Source organism: Pelmatolapia mariae, linkage group LG3_W (assembly GCF_036321145.2).
Source record: "Pelmatolapia mariae isolate MD_Pm_ZW linkage group LG3_W, Pm_UMD_F_2, whole genome shotgun sequence".
Taxonomy (NCBI): Eukaryota; Metazoa; Chordata; class Actinopteri; order Cichliformes; family Cichlidae; genus Pelmatolapia; species Pelmatolapia mariae.
In genome coordinates, this window is record NC_086229.1 from 15,100,696 (window position 1) to 15,122,944 (window position 22,249).

The window sequence follows — 22,249 nt, forward strand, 5'->3', positions numbered from 1 at the left end:
ACAACATGTCTCAAAGTCTCTGTTTGCTGCCCTGTAATCTTTGTGCCCCACAGCTTTTAACTGAACTCTGCTTGGATTTTGCCTTTTTGCTTTTTTTCCACCTCCTGACTTCTGTATTCCTTCCCTGATCTGAAAGACAAAATCAGATTCATCTAAAACTCAACACTTCAACACCGACCTGCTGGATGATTCACTAACAGCCACTCTCTTCTCTGGCCCTTCGTTACACCTTTCCAAGGTCCCCAGATCTTATGGGGAATATAAAACATCACCACTGCTGATTAAGTGTATTTCTAATTAGTTAGTTTCTAATTAGTTGAGTTAGTTTCTTAGCACGTCACTACAGCCCCCTCAGACTGTGTTTTGTGCCGTCTAAAGATAATATTGATAGTGTGTGGATTTACAGAGCTGGAGACTTTCTTTTTGCCGAGGTCATTAATCATGTCAAACCGCAGACACGCTGACAGACTGAGAAGACCGCTCGTGAAAACGACCAATCTGCGGATCCACACACGATGAACACACAGAGTGGAGTCTGTAAACAAATCTAACTGTTAACCTGCAACACAGGGTCACGTGCCTCCCTCAGTTGGGAACTCTCCTAAAATAAAGTACTGGAACGCACCGCGCGCTTTATGGCAACTTGGCTCCGCCCCCACACGTTAGTAATGTCACGTAGTGTCGGGTCGTGGGTTTTGTCACACCAGCCCTCATACTTTCACAAACACAGTCGGTCTGTGTGAATCAAACCGCGGGTTCACAATGTGCATTTTCACCCAGTCCTGTTACCCTAACATATTATCCCGTGTAAAAAATGTGGAACATTGCAGAAGTCACATGCACAACAGGAAGTTGCATAAGGTGAATCTTTTAAAAGCCATGCAAAGACCAAAAGTACGTTTTCTCATTTATTTGATATTTTAACTATGGCTGAATATCAACATACAGCCCCATTACCTTAATTATATCTTAGTTGTTATTTGATTATTTTAAAAATAAAATGTTGGGGAAAATCATTAGATTGTGCTCACTGTCCTCATACTAGCAAGGATGCCATGTGGCTATATTGCAAACTGTATGCTAAAAACTCACTCCTATTACTTTCAGTCCTGTTACTCATATAAAGAGTAGACTGAGTACCAGTTACAGGAGTGAGTAGAGTCAATGGATTAAATGATTTATTAATGTGAATATTTGTTGATTTTACTCTATTTACCTGATTTTTAAGTTGTACAGTTGAAATTACTTGAGTTGTTGAGATTTATGTTCAGTTTCGTGATATAAATAAATACTAATATGAAGTCAATGCAAAGGTGGAGAAAGACACACCATAATATCAAGGAAAGAAAAGAAACTGAACTGCACCTTGTTACCCCTCGAGACTTATTGGGACACATATATGTGCAAAATGCATGAGAATCTGGGTTGTTGTGCAGAAGCTTCACCACTTGAAAGTGATCACTGTCGATCTGGATGATCTTGTGAAAGCCATCACACAGAAAACATGTACGGAGAATGTTCTGAGTGCAAGGATCTCTCTTCCCAGTCTCCATCCAGTACAATGCAGAGAGTCAAGGGACTTATCTCCAGCAGGCAGTAGTGGGTTAGGAGCACAAGAGTGACCCCAGTGGCAAAACATCCAGAGTAACAATCAAAAAAGAGACGAGGCTTGAAAGCACATGAAGACTTGATTCATGTTGACCTCTGAAAATGAGCTCTGAAAATATAGCACAGAGATACAAGCAGTCCACTTCAGAACATCACACCAGCACACAGATGTGCTTTATATACATACATCCTCCCATCCAACGTCCTTCTGCACAGTGTCCCCATCAAGAAATATTTCAAGGTTAGCGATGGATGTTGTAAAGTAATACAGCGTGCGCTCGGATGATAGAGACCGATTGATAATAGAGGAGTGAGACATCTGTGAGAGATCCTCAAAAAGAAATTTGGAGGAACAGTATGCTTTGGGCAGAAGGAAGTGTGCATATGAGAAACTATGTCCTGGAGATGGAAACCAAATCAAAATCAGATAACAGGGTTGACTGAGAGACTTGGAAAGGTGATAGTTCCAGGTTTGAACTCTGATCTTATACTGCTGATGCCACCGGCAAAAGAATTACAAATATTTTCACAATAATCAGATAACATGGCAGGAAAACCAGAATGAGCAGGAGTATGAGGTCAGGAACTTCATAACCCTGTGCTTATTATTGCTAATCAAGCTAACCTTATTAGAGGTGTTTTTTAGCTGTTTTTTGTGTCTGAAGTTAGTCTTTGTCCTTGCCAGATCATTTGTCTCTGTCCTCTGACATTTCCTTGTGTCTTTTATTATCCCTGTGCACTGTTGGATTCCTGATTTGTTCATTTGCTTTGATTCAGTGACTGTGGAAACTTTATATCCCTCATTTATAATTATCAGACTTTACATGTTATACATAACAGATTTATTGCAGATTAACTGTTAAGAATTGGGAACACATAACTGGATGAAATTCACAGTAAGTGCAGTTGTTTGCATTTTTTTTTCATTCTTTTCTTCAAACCAGCTTGGCACAGTACAGACATCTTCATGTTTACTATGAAAACACACACAGACCTGGGGACAGCCAATGGAGAGGAAGCAGGCAAGGGGGTAGGAAGGATGTCAGGAAATAAATTAGGACAAATAAAACAGAAAAATTTAATACAAATACACTCACACACAGGAACAGCCAGCTGTCTGTACCAAAGATCAAACTCTATTGCCCTGATCTCTGACATGATTAAGTTTGAAACCTTGAACTGTTTTTTTATGTTTTGTTTTTTGTTTGTTTCTAAATCAGGAGTCTAAAATGTACAGTGTCTAAAATGCAAAGCCTGATCCTCACATTGTTTTATACTAATAATATTTCATCTATATCATAGATATATATATCTCAGTGCATCTGCTCAGATAGCAGCAACACCGAACTCAAAAGTATGATAGGGTACTGTAATGGAACAGCAAACTGGGTCTTTATTGGATTCCACTTGCACAGCAGGATGAATCCAGAAGACACAAGGATGACAGATTCAGGCCAGACCAGGCCTGCAACTGATCCAGATATCTAACTCTTACTATTAACAGTAAAACATATTTGCTGTCAGAGAGCCATTGGTGAAGGCTGATGTTACTTAAATCTACCAATTGTTGTACTGGGGAAGGACCAAAGCTCCATACAAACTAAAGAAGAACTTTATACAATACAAAATGAAGCTCAACATTGCAACAATGACATTATAAAAATAAACAAAAGAAAAACTTAACCAAAGCAGAAAAATAAAATAATCCATCCATCTTCTTCCTCTTATACAGGGCCGGGTTGCGGGGGCAGCAGCCCAAGCAGAGAAGCCCACACCTCCCTCTCCCCAGCAGCCTCCTCTAGCTTGTCCAGGGGAACACCAGGCGTTCCCAGGCCAGCCAAGAGACATAATCTCTCCAGCGTGTCCTGGATCTGCCACCTCAGCCAGGAGGCACCAAGAGGGCATCCTTCTCACTGTATCTCTAAGGGAGAGGCCAGTCCCCCTTCAGAGGTAGCCCATTTCCACCGTTTGTATCTGCTATCTCATTCTTTCGGTCAAAGCTGGTGACCATAGGTGAGGGTAGGAACGTAGATCGACGAATAAATCACGAGCTTCGCTTTTAAACTCAGCTCTCTCTTCACCACGACGGACCAGGAAAGCATCACTGCACTGCAGCCGCGGCACCACTCCGTTGTTGATCTACCTTCTCCCATTACTCGTAAACAAGACCCTGAGATACTTAAACTCCTTCACTTGAGGCAGGAACTCGTCCCCGACCCGGAGTGAGCACTCCACCGTTTTCCGGCTGAGGACCATGGCCTCAGATTTGGAGGACCCTCAGATCTGACCCAATGGTCCTCCAAATCTGACCCCTATGGGGCCATAGTCCATGGGGCACCGCCGGGCACAGCCCAAAAAAGGGACATGGGCCCATCCTCCTGCAGGCCCACCATCTGCAGGATGCGCCGTAGTGTCAGGTGCAATGTTCTAGGCGATGGCCAGAGTGGAGGCCCTGGCAGACTGATCCCCAGCTACCAAGACTAGAAACTGGAACAAAATTAAAATAAATAAATACAAAAGCAAAACTCAAAAATGGTACAAGACCCAGTATGACCAGTACGAAGACAAAAGACATACAAACTACACATCATATGGAAGTAAAGTAAAATCACTGGTCTGCTTTGTGTGAGACTGACCTTTAAATAGAAACGTGGAGAGATTAATATTACAATGATGGTTATTGATTGACAGATTGCTTTACTTCAAACATGTAAATAAAATGAAAAAAAAAAAAAATTAAAAACCTGACATAAATGCAGTGTTTCATTCAGTTGCCACGGTGACATAACAGGTAAAAAGAGTGACAGTTTTCTGTATCTGAGAACTCTGACTTTAAGGACACCTGCAAACCCATTAATCTGACTTTGTAGCTATACCATTCTGGTCATGTGATCATGTGGTTTGTAGGAACGCTCCTCTTCCTCAGAGGATCCACCCGTGCTTCCTCTCCTCTCTCCTCCACCTGTTACAGTGAGGGAACGTCCTCCATGATGGAGGAGCTGCTGGAAAGTGCTGAGAGTTTCCTCCAGAGTGAGACCTCTGTCACAGTTCAGAGGATCTACGGCAGCAGAGACCTTTATGGACACTAAAAGTCTCAAACACACAACAACAACATCACACTGACTCCACTCTGACATCACTGATCAATAATCAAAGAACACACAGATCAAACTGATTGATCAGCCATCAGAGGAGTCGGGTCAATGGAGCTGCTTCTGTTCCTGATGTCCCCTGTTTGATCCTGGACCTGAACTCTGCCTGCAGAGGAGACACAACACAGTCAGACAATGAAGTTTCATTTCCAGTCAAAGCACCTCTAAAAACTAAAACACTGAAATTATATTTTATTCACATCAGAATTACATGTGAGAAGAAAATGTACAACCTCATTGTTCCAGACTGTCAGAATCAAAGAGCATCACTGACTCACACTGGAATGTGGCTGAATGTAAGTGAAGCTCTCAAATAACCGGTCAGTTTATGTCCCTACACTCACCTGTGGTCGTGAGCTTTGGTAGTGACTGAAAGAACGAGGCTGCAGATACGAGTGGTGGAAATGAGTTTTAACCTGGGTGAGGTGTTTTGGGCATATATTCACCAGAAGGAGGCCCCGGGGAACGTCTTGGTGCTCCCCAGTCAAGCTGGAAGAGGTGGCTGGGGAGGGAGAGGGAGGACTGGGCTTCTTTGCTTAGGCTGCTGCCCCGGTTAAGAGGAAGAAATGGATAGAAGGTACTTAAAGATTAAGCTGTTGCTAATGTAAACTGTGGTACCTGGAGCTCCAGTTATTAGTGTCTGTGTATGATGATGAGTTTAGAAGTGAGAGTAGTCGCAAATTAAATTTATGGAAACGTCGCGTTAAAGTATCACCAATAAAACAGTATCAAGGCTACTAAGTCAGTTTCATAAATCTCATTTTCCCACTTGTTGATGCCCAGACTGGTTGAAACTAGATTTAGTTTGCTTGCTGTTGAAACATAATCCAACATAATCATTCTAACAAGTCAAACTCAAATCACAAGACAGTCAGATAGAAACAAATAAACAAACCTTTGACTTTAAGCAGCACCGTTTTGTATCTGTAGATATTCCTGCTGTCAACTACACAGTTGTATCTCCCACTGTCACTCACTGTGGGCTGTTTCAGGGTCAGACTGAGGTCTCCAGTTCTCAGCAGGTCTTCATCCATCTTCGTTCGGTCTCTGTAAACCTGGTGCTGTTCTTCAGGCCTCCAGCCGTTCTGATACACGTGAAGCTTGTTGTATCTGTCCCTCCACTTCACTCTAACATCTTCAGGCAGGTTTTCTGTGGTTTTGAAGGGCAGCTGGACAGACTCCGCCCCCTCCTCCACCTGACAGACTGAGAGGACACAAACACACCATGAGCTAAACAGATGGCAGCAGCAGCAGTTTGCAGCAGAGTTATAGAGAAAGCTGAAGGAGAGAAGCAGACCACAGCAGGAGGTAACAGGACAGAGATCTAAAAAGTCAAAGCAGTTTTTAAAGATGTTGGAGACGATCAGAGTCTGATGGTGCTGCTTCACAGTCATGTCTCCTGTCAGTGTGGATCTACTTACTGCTGAAAGTGTTTGTGGACCTAAAATGAAACATTAGAGAGAAGAGTTCAAGGAGTTCTGATCACAGATCCTGTCTTCTGTCAGGATCGGTTTCTTTGTAGGACAATATGACTCAACAAAGCAGCGGATTTAAAACACATCTTCAACCTGGAGCCTCAGAAACTGTCACACATCAAGGTTTCATTATTTCTACACATCACTAAGTCCTCAGGATCAACACAGCTCATCTCTACAGTTCTGTTTGAGCTGCTCTGTTGCACCAAAGAGTTAAATCAGCTCCACTGAAACCTGCTGATAATCACATGACCTCAGATGAGCTGCTTCCTCCAAACAAACTGAATGACTGTGTGGATCTGTTCATCAGTCATGTTGAACATGAACAGCTTTGCAGGATGAAGAAAACAGCACAAGTATAGTAATACTTCAAATAATTGTGAGCATTTTTTTCTTCAACAATATTCTAAAAGTGCATCTGAAGCCTCGTGATATAGTTGAATCTCTGATTTCTGTCTTTATTGATAATGTTGATTTCTACTTTGTGATCTGTGTTTTAGTTCTTGATTTGTTTGCTATCTCAGCATGTAGAGTTCCAGTCTTACTGGATTACTCCAAGTTCTGTTTGCTGTGAGTTTTCAATGTTTCATTATTTTGAATTCTTGGTCTTTCTTTAGCTCCAGTTTCACCAGTGTGTTGTCTGTGTGTTTAGTTCTGATCTTCATGTTTGCTTCTTTCAGCAAGAACCTGACCGACAACATGACAGCAGCATCTTACAGGCCTGAGGACAGCCTGGAGGAGAGGGTAGAAGGGCAGAGGACAGGGGGAAAGACTAGAATACATAAATACATACATATATACATAAATAAGCACATAAATCAGGAGGAAGGTACTGATTTTGATTCAGACCAGGTCTTGTATTAGATTTTTAGCTGTAACCTGACAGGACCTCACCAGAGATGATGTAATAGAAGTGAACCGATTCTGGTGATTTGCAGGTTCATAATTTACATTTTAAGATTTCAAAATACTGACTCTGAATCGTTAAATTAAAACTTCGGTTTTCTTCAATTTTTAATGTTAGTAAGAAAAAACTATTAAACCTTCAGAGGTCCAGGTTACCGAGGAGACAGTACTCCGTCTTTAACATCATCCAAAGAAACACCTCAGACTTCAGATCAGATCCATAAAAATTCAGAATAAGTCTAATTGTTATTAAAATGTCTCAAACATTCAAAGACATGATTTTTTCCTGTCTGTGAGCTAGAATTATCATGGATAAAAGCAGCAGTGTAAGTGTGTATGAGGCATGTTGTATGTTTTGAAGAAAGTCTTTCAGACTTGAAGTCTGCTGACTGTAAAATAAATAGCATGTCAGGGGTAATACAGAAACCCCTCATCACTGATCACACGCAAATTTCAACATGTTGACCTCTAACCCCTGTTTAGTCTATAAGTCTTAATAAATCTAACTCTTAATTTAAGTTTTTTTTGTTGTTATTGTTAAATACTGAGTGACAAAAAAAGTCTTAAATCTAACTTTGCTGAAGTTGTAGGAACCCTGCTTCCATCCTCAAACACCGGGAGAATCCCAAGACGAGAACTGCTGGTGACCAAAAGGATCACGAAGGCTCATCTCACATTTGCCAAAATGATCTCCATGATCCCCAAGTCTTCTGGGAAAATAATCTGTGCACTGGCGAGACAAAAGGCTCATCTTTCTGGAAAGTCTTAGTCCCCTTACATCTGCACTGAAAATAACAGCATTTCATAAAAAGAACATCATACCAACAGTCAAACATGGCGGTTGTAGTGTGATGGTCTGGGCTGCTTTGCTGCTTCTGGACAATTTGTCTCACTTGATGAACATGAATTCTGCTCCCTATCTGATAATCCTGAAGGAGAATATGAAGCTATCAGTTCATGCCCTTTAGCTCACTCAGATTATGCAACAGGGTAATGATGCAGAAAGCCCACCTCTGAAAAACACAATGAACATTTTGCAATGGTGTCGTCTTAGCACAGACTTTAGTCTGAGCCCGACCTTAAACTGCTGGATTAAAACATTCAAACATATTGTTGAAATATAAATAAATATAAAAACATGTTTAAAATGTTCATGCTTGTACTTTCATCATGTTATTCAGAAATGTTAACCTGTTGTAACTGTGAAGCTCATCAACTTCACACTTGGCAGAATATCACCCTAACAGTACTCTGAAAGACCAGGTAACAGAGAACAGAGGAAGATGAGACAGGAGGAGGAATCGACACTCTGGGAGCCAAACACATGAGAATACATGAAAATCTGTACAGAAACAATGAGACTTTAATGTGATAAAGGTTTCTGTGGCTTCTTGTTGAACATGTGTTTCAAAGGCAGTGTGCAACTAAGACTCATTGAACAAAAGTGGAGAAAAGGCTAAATAAAAACCAAAGATTCAGAAAAAACAACATAATGCCTTTGTCCTTTGTCCTGTCCCAGCAGAGTGCAGCCTGCTAGCTGCACGCTAGCTTCGGGTAGTCCTGGGTGAAGGTTAAACAAGAGGACATTAAAGTTCATTCTATCATAAAGAGGAAATTAATATAATAAAACCAAAGTTCAATATCTAGACAATGGCACCTGAGAAACTGTTACTTTTAACATCACTGTTTTCGATCTGATTATGTCTCCCTTTCTCCAGACGTAACATGTGTCTCTCCCAATGTTTCCCTGTGTGGGGTTTTTCAGAGTCAGACTGATATCAGCACGATCCTATTGGAAAACTATCAGTCACACCAAAAGTGCCCGTGTCGCAAAGTCGACTTAAGGAGCGGCTGACGGAAGCAGATTCAGCCAAATGGAGAAGGAGAGCCCTGGGCGGATGGTGGCATGTCAACAACGTAGCTGAAGATTTGGAGAACATGTCCTCAAAGCCTCAGCAGCTTCATCCCAAGAGGCCTGAACCTAAAAAAGAAAGGAAGAAACAGTCTAAACAGAGCAAATCTCCCAGACTCGCTCTTCCCAAAAATGGCAACACGGCAGTTTCATTAAAACCTCTAGGAGGAGCTCCAGTGCCTCCTTTGACAGCAAAGTCACTGATCACTCCTCAGACTGTCAAACGCTCTCTGGCGGCGTTTAAAGACATTTTTGCTTCAGTCATAGAGTCTTCGACTGTGGACAGACGTCAGACTAACAGATGTAATGTCAGATCACGTCCGTCTGAGGAAATCTGTGTAGCAGGCAGTAACACTCATGCAGCTGACAACAGCCCAGACAACCAGGAGACCACACAAGACAGCAGGTATCAGCTACATAACATGCAAGGAAAAGCCTGAATTACTCTTAACCTCTGCCTTTGTTACATTTTCAGTATATTGTTTGTTTTGGAAGCTGTTTTGCTTCACAGTACATCTTAACAAAGAGGGGATGCTTTTTATTTACATCTAGTGAAAAGTGTTGGTAATAGTGTTTTAATCACACTAATTTTATAATTCTGACAATATCTCAGCTTGCAGCGATGCATGCATTTTATTTTAAAAACGGCAAAAGTGGGAATTTCTTCTGAATGGGTAATGTCAGCTTGTTCACAAGCGTTTCATTTAATCAAACCACTAGTTTTAATTGAACTAGTTTTTACACATCTACTGGGGTTTCTTTCACGGGTTGATGAGATCATTTTATTTAAAAAATCAGGATTTCGGAATATTGAACTAAGAGTGAGACAGGGGCTACTAGTTTTAACGCAACAGATGGTCACAAATAACATTCATAGAAGACTATAGAATAACATAGAAGAGCGCACTACATGGTTTAAGGACATGTTTTTTATACAGTTGTGCGACTGGAGAGCAATGCTGCGTCTCTTTAGCCAGATTGACGACACCATCAAGAGGGATAGGCTCAACACTGCGTACGAGGGTATTAGAAAACGCCTTGTTTTTGATGATTTTGCGACTTGTCCGAAGACTGGCATGCATTCTACCCTGTGCAAGCCTAAAATCATAAGGCCGTCTGACAACTAAATAAACCAAATGGTAGGTTAAATGTGTGTGTGTGTGAGTATCTATGCAACAAAATATAACATCTTGTTATTGTTGTCATTTTTCAGAGGGAGACATGCAAGCATGGGACCTCTCAGACTCGCCAGACTCCGAATTGCCCGAGTATTACTTTGACACCCACTGTGATGATGTGATGCTGAGGCTCAAGACATTCCGATTCATCCCCGCCACACACTTGTTTGTACGCTCATACACAGTCGATGGGACTGGAACACAATTCAGCAGGATTGCAGAACACACCATGACTGAACTGAGATCCTCACAACATATAGTGTGATGGAAATTCAGTTTCCAGTAGCACAGCACCGACAGAAGTTGCATGTTACAGATACGCTAAGGGAAATGAGAGTAAGGATATAAGCACACAGCCCCACTCCACTGACAACCTGCTGTTGGCCAACACCCTCAACGACTCTTACTGCTGGTTTGATGAGACATCAAGCAGCCTTGACACCTCCACCTTCCCCAACAATAGAGACACTTTGGTCCATCATCCCCCCACCTCCCCACTCCCACCAGCACAGAGCCATCACCACCATCAAAGACTTCACCCACAGGAGCCCCCTCCTCACTCCACAGCTATGAGGATTTCACACCACCTTCTCCCACTACAACCCTTCATATTCATGATGTGAGGACGCAGTTTGACCCTTTAGACCTACTAAAGAACCCAGTCCGCCTGAGCTTATCTTTATATTTTTACATGTTGTAGTGCCATTTCTGGGAGTATTTTAAGTTGCTATACATCAATACAACCATTATATCCCAAATTTTAATCATATGTATGCATTAAGTCATCAGTAACTAAATAAATTGCAATAGTGGTATTTTTACACAAATTTCTAGTTAAAGTAATTTCAGAGGTTCATCCCTGAAAATTGTAAATGTAAAAAAGTTGCATAAAACAGTTTCCAAATTAATTTTGAGAGTCTTCATAGTTTTATTTATGAGATACACCAATTTGTATATACTGCAGCCACCAACTTTGAAATTCTCATTTACATGACTTATTTAAACATTCTCCTCTTGAATGCAAAATTCTTAAAAACATCTTTTATCCTTTAAGAGTAAATAAATCTGAAAGCTGTTCCATCCTAAAAGAGTACAACAATGTGTAGTTTATGATGTTCTAAAGGTTTCAGCATCTTTTTGAATTTGTCACATGTGTGGAAAGGTATGAGTGAGCCTTTGTATCATACTGTGAGTGATGCTCGTCAGCACACAAACCCAGAGTTTCTCTACAGGGACACAGAGAGAGTTATTCCCTGTACTGTAAGGACACATTCAGCATTGTGCAGTAAATCCAGATCATCCCAGTTAAATGATTACATGGATGTGAGTGTGGTCGTCAGAGCAGCACTGATCAGTGTCAGGTTATAATGACCAAGGTGTTCACAAACACTAAGTTTGAGTGTGTGCAGTGAGACTTCAGTCAAAGCATTTAACTGAGGTGTGAAAAATAAGCTGAACTCTACAGCTTGTTGTGGTCCCCTGTGGCTTGACAGCCTTCCAGCTGTTCTCCAGCATTTTCATTTACAGTCATAAAATATCTCCACATGTTGCTCCTCTTTCTCTCTCTCTGCAGTCCAAATGCGTCTTCTGAGCGCATCTGAGTCACGTGACGGCACAGGAACAAATCCCAGCAGGGCAGGAAGAAGGGGGCGGAGCAAAGTGCGTCTGCCGCATAAGAAGAGGTGTTCACACAGACAGAGCTGCTTTTTCATCCACAGCGAGTAAACAGTGAACCTCCAGGAGAGAAACAAACTAAAGTATCGATCATATACCACTACCAACGTTTGGATCGATATCTGCATCGATCTGCACACCCTTGTCTCCTGGATCGTAGCTGAGATCAGCGTGAACCACGTGGGTCTCTGCTCCCTGACCTGTTTCCTGTTTGGAAAGAGTTCCAGCTTCATCACGGAGTTTCTCTCGGTTTGTGGGCTCATCTAAAGGTAAGCACCGAGCTAACTTCAACACTAGATTTACTAACCCTGCGCACATTTGCAGAAATCCCTTGAAACCAACACCTACTAGAATTACTGACTTTTTTATTTTCTGGTGCAAGTCTCAAGTGTTAATCACCCCTGCTGACATTTGTACAGGTCATATGCTCGATTCACATCCTGCTTTTGTTGTGCAAACCACCCATTGTCTTTGAGGCCTGGCACATTTGCTTTTGCACACACATACAAACGCTGCAAATCTGTGTTTGTTTGACAGTGTAAGACAAAGGCAGCAAAAATAAAAACTGTACCAAGAGTACAGTCTTAATGGCTCACTATACAAACAATCTGGAGACATAAATATTGACGCGTGTAGGGCTGGGCTGTATCATACCGTTCACGGTAATACCTGTAATTTTAGGCAACGATAGGAAAATGAAATATTGCGATAGAATATGGGTAAAACGCGCATGCGCAGTGCATATGTTTACATAAGCACATGGCGGGTCATTTAAAGAAACGGATGAACCAAAACTGGTTTGTAAAAATGCTGCAACTTCAGTGGTGTGGAACTGGTTTGGCTTTCGTCCGTCAGATGCACAACAAAGCACTATTTTTGGTAGAGCATGCTAGCAGGCCGTCGTTATTACCATGTTTTTGGAAAATACTGCACGCTTCAAATCAATCCTTTGATTTTTCTGAAAATCGACAGTGCCCCTTATAATCCCGCGTGCCTTATGTAACTCTGGTTGTGTTTATTGACCTCAGAACGATTTTATGTACATGGTGCTCAAAAATTAGTCAAATGTTTCAGTACGACTTTGCTCAGCTACGAAGCTGCACCGCTTGATGGTAGTGGTGTGCAATACTGAATATTTTGGTATGGATCCGATACCAATACAGATACGATACTTTTCAATAAATAGGGTGGATGCCTCAGTGAATTACTAAATCGCAATTAATTTTCATGACCTTAAGTGTTTTTTGTGATGTTTCCTTTGGGGTTATTAATTAGTTAAAACCCAGGAAATCATTAGGAGAAAGAATTTATTTATAATTAAATAAAAAATGTTTTATTATTGTGGCGGCTCGTGGTCTGCGATGCCGCTGCAGGTGAGATGGGCTCACCTTCACTGCCTCTACAATGATGCCTCGCTGGCTTAAAACCTGTGCGCTGCTTGTGCTTTTGTTGTTTTTGGTGTTGATGTGTACAGCTGGCAGCAGGAGGGCTGCAGCTGTTGAATGTAGGCTACTGTTACAGCAACCGCGTGATCACTGTAAGTAGGGCTGCACGATTAATCGTTAGAAAATCGCGATCTCATTTCCAAATGACAAGGATTAAAAAAAGAAAAGACGATGACGATTGCACCGCATTTTGATCCGGGACTTAATCTGCATGAAAACAAGCGCTCACTCTTCCTGCTCAACAAATGACAAGGGCAGAGCCTTATGATGTTCGCGAACGAAATGGCTCTTAGAGCCGGATCTTTGAAGTGAACGACGCGAGCCGGCTCCTTATCGCGAGCCGTGGGTTTTTTTTCTTTCTCTCACCCTCTCTCTCGCACTTTTTTTTTCTGCTTCACTCCGCACGCGAGCCTTGTGCTTTGCGCTGGGCAGAGGGGGGAGGGGCGGTAGTTACAGTCACAGTAGCACAGGAACAGAGCGGGAGGGAGAGAGAGAGAAAGAGCCAGGGACAACAACGTCACATTAAAAAGGTACAGTAATCATCCACAACTATTTTCAGTTGCAGATGATAAAGGATTCAGAAAGTTTATTCATGCAGGCCCATATGACAGAGAATATGCATCTTCTTTTTCATATCTTAATTTATATTTAATTGTGCTGTGGTTTGCAGTGTTTTGTGTTGTTTCATTTTAAATTTGTTTAAAAGGAAAAGCTGAAAATTTAAATAGTTAAAAGTTGAACAGTGACTAGTTGGTTTTTGTATTATATGATTTATTTATTACATTTTATGTGGAGTGACTAACTAAAAGTATATTTACGGTGGCCCCTAGAGACAAAGCAGCACGTACAAACTTCAAAACACGTACAAACCCTAAAGCACGTACATACTCCAAAACACGTAAAAACTCAGGCTACATCCACACGCACCCGGGTATTTTTGAAAACGGAGATTTCTAAAAAATGCCTGTCAGGGTGGATATTTTCTAAAACTCCGTTTTTGCATTAACGCGTGGATGAGGAACACGGAGAAAACACAGCGTCAAAGATGTGCGCCTTTTTTGACGTCACACGCCTTTTTTGACGTCACACTGTGCGTCACGTTTTGTTTCGGTGAAATTAATTTCTACAATACTGTTACTGTTAATTGTACTCTCTGCAGTGTTTAAATGCTTACATATACACACACAGTTACTGTCCCTCCACACATACATATGCCCCATCTTTGTTTGCTATTTTCCACCGAGGCTTCTAGACTTCTGATTGGCCAACATTTCTACACGTTTAGGAATATATTGGCACCTGTTGCTTTGGCATGCTCCTAGCAGCGTTTTCCTTCATTTCTGCATTTACATGTGGACGGGATTATTTTTTAAAACGAAAACGGAAAATCTCTGTTTTCAAAAATACCCGTGTACTTTTGGACGTAGCCTCAGAAGCACGTAAAAACTCCAAAACATGTACAAAAGACAACAGAAGTGCTCCAGAATTGTTGAGCTTTTGTTACCTAGAGGCTACACAAGCCAGCAAGTACCAATGACCGGTGTGTGGTAGTAAGAGGTAAATGAACTTTTTTTTTTTTTTATTATTATTTGAATATATATGAGTGCTTGTGTATAAATACACAAACAATATACATATGCTTTCTATTGTGTAATTTAAGTGATCTAGGTAGCTCTGTTTCGGAGGTTCAGTTAACGCTAGAAATGTGTTTTAGAGTTTGTCGAGCTTCTTGGAGTTTGTACGTGTTTCTAGGGGCAACTGTATTTATTTATATATAAACATATATAAATAAAACCACTTTTTTCACATTAGTAATTCCTTTTTTGCACAATTTTATATTATTGTAATAATAAATTAATTAAAGCAACGAAACAACCTGAAGAGCCGGTTCGGAGCCGAAAGAGCCGGCTCTTTTTAGTGAGCCGAGCCGAAAGAGCCGGAAATCCCATCACTAATACAGACGCTGGCTGCTAAAATTGGCTGGGAAAAACCAATGGAGAGCACCTCAGGGATGACGAGAAAGTGACTGGAGAAAATCCACCCAAACATCAATAACGGGAACCTTATACAGCGCTTCCCCATACCCGTTGAACGGAGGTTATTACTTATCACCTTGCTAAAGATATGGCTCCCATCAACACTGTGCAAAACGAGGGACTTAGGAAAATGATCAACACCCTAGACAAACGCTACACAGTGCCGTCCCGCAACTATTTTTCTATTGTTGCACTACCTGCTCTATACACGCAGTGTCAAGCAACGGTGGAGACGGAATTTCAAGCAGTACAACATTTTGCGGCAACGACAAAATGTGAGGCATTTATTGTTTTTATGTTTCTTGTTTTTATGTTCAGTCTCAACTGTTACGAAGTTGATGTGTAGTTAATAAGTGCAATAAATATTTATATTGGAAAAGAAAATCAAGAAAATCGTCACTCACAGAGATCTCAACTTTTGTATATTAAAGTCCAGCCTCACAATACGTAAGCAGATATCATAATATGCGTCAGTTACTTGACTTCTATAACACTTAAAAACCGTCCTCACCGTCTCACAATCTGTGTTTCCTGCTGTTTTTTCTCCTCGAAACATCCAGAGTACATTCTGTGCTAATCTCACTGAGCAGGCGTACAGGCACAGCCAAATGTCTGTAATCTTTGCCCTAGAAACAAGTATAATGTTTATCTCTGTCTGTAAGCGTGTTTGCATTGATCCTCAAAAGACTGAATGCCAACTCTCATGAGCACATTTGCAATGTGTGTATGAAAATAAGTATAAATACTTATTTAATAAAAGCTCACAAAATACCCCTACTAAAAGGCCGGCTAGAATAATGTATTTCCCACAAATCACTGCCTCTGTTTGTATCTCTGTCACTACAGGACCAACGTGGATCGAGAAGTCAGCGCTCTCAGGAGGCCGACAATTTTGTTGAAGAAAGAAGTGGAAGAAAAAAATATAACAGCGACGAGTTTGGGAAAGATTTTACTGTGAAAGCTTCCCTAAAAATGCATCAGGTCATCCACACCGGAGAGAGACCGTTCAGCTGTGACGACTGTGGAAAGTCTTTTACCACGTCTGGAAACTTAAAAACACACAAACTCATCCACAGCGGAGAGAGACCTTTCAGCTGTGACGAGTGTGGAAAGTCTTTTACCACATCTGGACACTTAAAAACACACAAACTCATCCACACTGGAGAGAGACCGTTCAGCTGTGGAGACTGTGGAAAGTCTTTTACCAAGTCTGGAAAGTTAAAAACACACAAACTGATCCACACTGGAGAGAGACTGTTCAGCTGTGACGAGTGTGGAAAGTCTTTTACCCACTCTGGAAGCTTAAAAACACACCAACTCATCCACACTGGAGAGAGACAGTTCAGCTGTGGAGACTGTGGAAAGTCTTTTACCGAGTCTGGAAACTTAAAAAGACACCAACTCATCCACATCGGAGAAAGACAGTTCAGCTGTGGAGACTGTGGAAAGTCTTTTACCGAGTCTGGAAACTTAAAAAGACACCAACTTATCCACACTGGAGAGAGACCGTTCAGCTGTGACGAGTGTGGAAAGTCTTTTACCCACTCGGGAAGCTTAAAAACACACAAACTCATCCACACTGGAGAAAGACCGTTCAGCTGTGACGAGTGTGGAAAGTCTTTTGCCCACTCTGGAAGCTTAAAAACACACCAACTCATCCACACTGGAGAGAGACCGTTCAGCTGTGGAGACTGTGGAAAGTCTTTTACCGAGTCTGGAAGCTTAAAAAGACACCAACTAATCCACAGTGGAGTTAAAGCGTACACCTGTGATCAGTGTGGCAGAGCTTTTACTCACAGTACCAGCTTACAGAGTCATCTAGTTACCCACTCTGGAATTAAGGCGTACAGCTGTGACATTTGTGGAAAAACTTTCAGCCGGATAGGGAACCGAAATATTCACCTACGCATTCACACCAAACATGATGTGTACAGCTGTGATCAGTGTGGTAAACACTTTACTACAAACACAGAGTTCCAACGTCACATGTTTACCCACACTGAGGAACGACCTTATAAATGTGACCTGTGTGAGAAGACTTTTAAATATCCACGTTACCTGAAAGGACACCAACAGATCCACACCAGAAAGACTCTACAAGTGCAGTTACTGTGAGGTATGTATTGTTTCAAACAGTCAGCCCGACTGTTTGAAACAACTCTGCTCATCAAAGTGTGTTAGCATGTTAGCAATTCTACTGGCAGGTCTGAATGATTAAATGAATGACTCTAATCACAGGTTTTTAGGGATAGTGTTTGAGAATTGTGTTACTGTTATTGTAGCATTAAACTAGTATTACTTTAATGTTTTTACTCTTATCGTTTTTATAGCACATTAAATTGAGCTGAGTGTGATAATCTAAACAGTAAAATGTAATTGGACTTTGGCAGAGATGCTCTTTATTTCAGGTGACGTTCAGGATAAAAATGTTGAAGGACTGACTTACACTGTCTTTGTGTTTTTGTTTAGAAGCAGAGCGACACAGATGGATCAAGTTCTCAACCCTGTCATCGCTGTGGGAAAGACTTTTGTTGTGACCTTTGTGGAAAAACTAACTAATTGAAGGACTCTGAAAATACATCAACGTAGACACACTGGAGACAAAATGAACTACTGTAAAGAATGCGGGAGAGGCTTCACCATTTCAAAGGACTTCAAACAATATGAACTCCTTCACAGTGGCGTTAAAAAGCATGTCTGCGATCAGTGTGGGTCATCCTTCATCAGTGCATGTCAGCTTGAAAAGCATAAACGAGTCCACACATGAGAGAAACCATACAAGTGCAGACACAGACAAAACCTTTTCACAATCATGTGATCATACTAAGCATGAACGTAGACACATGAAAGAGAACTTCATCACGGCGCCCCCCGTGTGCGGCAGCCTGTTACAGCAGCTCTGCTCGTTCTGAGTTTCTTTCTTTCTTATCTTTTTCTTCTTGTAATTTTTTATAACTAACGTATTAGTAATTAGATAACAAATTTCCCACGTGTGGGACTAATAAAGGTTATCTTATCTTATCTGTGAAAGAGTTTGAGTAATCTCAGTTCATACTCCACTCAGAAACGATTCCATGTTACAAATAAACTGTTACGTCTTGATTCCTGCTTTTACGTTAATCTTGTAAACAGTACATTTGCATAACGACTGAAACCGGCCCAATGAATGAACAATGGGCTGTGAGGTCAATTTCTTCATCATTAATATGCAAATTCTTATGAGCATTGATCAACAACCACTGGTCAAAGGCCATGAGTACAATTCACAGAGTAAAAATTTGCATAATGATTATGAAGTTTACTGTTACCAATGTTCAAAAACATTTACTAAATTATCTTCTCTGTGCAAACATCAGCGTGATGCAGGACTGAAATCATTGCCATCTCTGGATCACAGTGAATCTGCAGAGACAGAAAGATCCTCTTCTGGTTTCAGGGTCAGACTGAAACCCTTGAGATCAGGCTCCACAGAGTTCAGGTGGAGTCTTCTGTAAAGATCTGATGAGGCAGCTATGAATGAAAATGTGCCTCTTGTTACATTTTAAGCTTTCTAAACTGTTCTACTGTAGTGTTTGTGTTGAGTGGTTCGCTTTGTTCCAGCAGTTTGATTAAGAAGTCTGTTTCCTGTTATATTTTTAAAGAATGCATTGATCCATGTGTTTTGCAGGTTTGTTTTTTTTTTTTCAGCTTGTTTGTGTAATGAAATCCTGCAACAATTAAACCAAAATTGTATATGTTAAATAAAGAAATGGTTTACTGACAAAGAGTTTGAGCCGTGATGTCATTTCCTGTATATCAGAGCAACACCTGAAGTAACCAGTGTTTAAAGTCAGAGTCAAATTTTGTGTCAGCATGACCTTGTGAAAACTGCTTGGCGATGCTTCACTACGTTATCTGCTAACTGTTAGGGTGTAGAAGGACGAAACTCCCAGGGTGACCAGTGGCAGGAGCTTCCTGATGCAGAGAGTTGAGTGTGGGGGATATAAAAGAGAAGCTGAGGCATCCCAAGGTTAAAGCTGGCATAACTGAACTCTAATGTTTGATGTGTGTTTTGGCTCTCCTGCACGCAGCAATTAATAGCTTGAACACAGCAGAGCTTGATATAAAAGCCTGGCTGTAGCTCAGGAGGTAGAGCAGGTCACTTAGTGATCGGAAGGTTGGAGGTTCGATCCCAGGCTCCTCCAGTCTGCATGCCAAGTATCCTTGGGCAAGATACTAACCCCAAGTTACTCTCTGATGCATCCATCAGAGTATGAATGTGTGTGAGTGTATTTAGAAAGCACTCAGTATAGAGGTATTGCTTGTGAGAATGTGAATGTGGCGTGTGTATAGAGTGCTTTGAGTACTCCGGGAGAGTAGAAAAGCGCTGTATAAGAATCAGTCCATTTACCATTACCATGAGTGACCAAAGTGTCTCTATTGTTGGGGAATTCTCTATTGAGTTGTGAAAGCTGCTTGATGTCTCATCAAACCGGCAGTAAAAGTCATTGAGGGCGTTGGCCAACAGTGGAGTGGGGCTGTGTGCTTCCTGAAGTGAAAATCTGGCATTTAAAGATGAATGGGAAAGACTCGCTCAAAGCTGACTAATGAATATTTGCATGCATGCTTAAGAACTGTATTGACCCCATTTCACCCAAGCTTTAAAATTCTGCCTGCAAATATCAGAGTTGTAGTCATCTGTGTCCATATTTTCCCAGCATACGGGGGATTCCCATCATAATAAATCTTTTGGTAAGAGTTTCTTGATGCATTCTCAATCATCCAGGAAAGTAAATCTCCAAAAGTTGAATCTGTTCATCTGGACGTAGCATTTTGTGGGAGAAACGTTTCGTCACTCATCCAAGTGACTTCTTCAGTCTCCGAGACTGAAGAAGTCACTTGGATGAGTGGATGAGTGACGAAACGTTTCTCCCACAAAATGCTACGTCCAAATGAACAGATTCAACTTTTGGAGACTTTTGGTAAGAGGTGATAAAGAACCTAATCAAAATTTTCCATCCAAATTGCCTCCATCTTTATGAGGCAGTGCATTTCCATTGTTCTTTCCATATTTGAGTCCATTCATCCTGTGTTATGCACACTCCTCCCTCCTTCTCCCATAATATCTTATTTGTAAAAAATGTATACAAACAGGAAATGTGTTTTTTGTTAACCTCACCACTAGGGATGCACCGATATCGATATCGATACTGGTATCTGGTATCGGCCTCAATACCAATTCAATTCAATTCAATTTTATTTATATAGCGCCAAATCACAACAAAAGTCGCCTCAAGGCACTTTATATTGTACAGTAGATAGCACAATAATAAATACAGAGAAAAACCCAACAATCATATCATATGACCCCCTATGAGCAAGCACTTTGGCGACAGTGGGAAGGAAAAACTCCCTTTTAACTGGAAGAAACCTCCGGCAGAACCAGGCTCAGGGAGGGGCGGCCATCTGCTGCGACCGGTTGGGGTGAAAGAAGGAAAACAGGATGAAAGACATGCTGTGGACGAGAGACAGAGATTAATAACAGATATGATTCGATGCAGAGAGGTCTATTAACACATAGTGAGTGAGAAGGTGACTGGAAAGGAAAAACTCAATGCATCATGGGAATCCCCGGCAGCCTACGTCTATTGCAGCATAACTAAGGGAGGATTCAGGGTCACCTGCTCCAGCCCTAACTATATGCTTTAGCAAAAAGGAAAGTTTTAAGCCTAATCTTAAAAGTAGAGATAGTATCTGTCTCCCGAATCCAAACTGGAAGCTGGTTCCACAGAAGAGGGGCCTGAAAACTGAAGGCTCTCCCTCCCATTCTACTTTTAAATACTCTAGGAACAACAAGTAGGCTTGCAGAGCGAGAGCGAAGTGCTCTAATAGGGTGATATGGTACTACAAGGTCATTAAGATAAGATGGGGTCTGATTATTTAAGACCTTGTAAGTGAGGAGCAGGATTTTGAATTCAATTCTGGATTTAACAGGAAGCCAATGAAGGGAAGCCAAAACAGGAGAAATATGCTCTCTCTTCCTAGTCCCTGTCAGTACTCTTGCTGCAGCATTTTGGATTAGCTGAAGACTTTTCAGCAAGTTTTTAGGACATCCTGATAATAACGAATTACAGTAGTCCAGCCTGGAAGTAATGAAGGCATGAATTAGTTTTTCAGCATCACTCTGAGACAGGATATTTCTAATTTTAGAGATGTTGCGCAAATGGAAGAAAGCAGTCTTACATATTTGTTTAATATGTGCGTTGAAGGACATGTCCTGGTCAAAAATGACTCCAACGTTCCTCACAGCATTACTGGAGGCCAAGGTAATGCCATCCAGAGTAAGAATCTGCTTAGATACCATATTTCTAAGATTTTCAGGGCCGAGTACAATAACCTCAGTTTTATCTGAATTAAGAAGCAGGAAGTTAGCGGCCATCCAGGTCTTTATGTCTTTAAGACATTCCTGCAGTTTAACTAATTGGTGTGTGTTACCTGGCTTCATGGATAGATAGAGCTGAGTATCATCTGCATAGCAGTGAAAATTTATGCTATGTCTTCTAATGATGCTGCCTAGGGGAAGCATGTATAATGTAAATAGAATTGGTCCTAGCACTGAACCCTGTGGAACACCATAATTGACCTTAGTGGGTGAAGAGGACTCTCCATTTACTTGAACAAATTGGAGTCTATTAGATAGATATGATACAAACCACTGCAGCACAGTACCTGTAATACCTACAGCATGTTCTAATCGCTCTAATAGGATATTATGGTCAACAGTATCGAACGCTGCACTAAGGTCTAGCAGGACAAGCACAGAGATGAGTCCACTGTCAGAGGCCATAAGAAGATCATTTGTAACCTTCACTAAAGCTGTTTCT

General features: G+C 41.2%; 2 protein-coding genes across 2 annotated transcripts; one reads left to right on the forward strand and one right to left on the reverse strand.

The window, feature by feature from the left end:
- Nucleotides 1-9,079: 9,079 nt before the first annotated feature.
- On the forward strand, nucleotides 9,080-17,501 carry LOC134620831 (gastrula zinc finger protein XlCGF57.1-like). The gene is made up of 3 exons (XM_065470123.1): nucleotides 9,080-9,459; nucleotides 12,081-12,174; nucleotides 16,233-17,501. Exons 1-3 carry the CDS (start codon nucleotides 9,080-9,082, stop codon nucleotides 17,499-17,501), a joined length of 1,743 nt encoding a protein of 580 aa, XP_065326195.1.
- Nucleotides 17,502-21,057: 3,556 nt separating this feature from the next.
- LOC135932600 (uncharacterized) lies at nucleotides 21,058-21,954 on the reverse strand (the record flags this gene model as incomplete). Its single annotated transcript, XM_065470077.1, has 1 exon — nucleotides 21,058-21,954. A coding segment is annotated over one exon (897 nt), but the record flags the coding sequence as incomplete, so codon positions are not given.
- Between the last annotated feature and the right edge of the window lie 295 nt (nucleotides 21,955-22,249).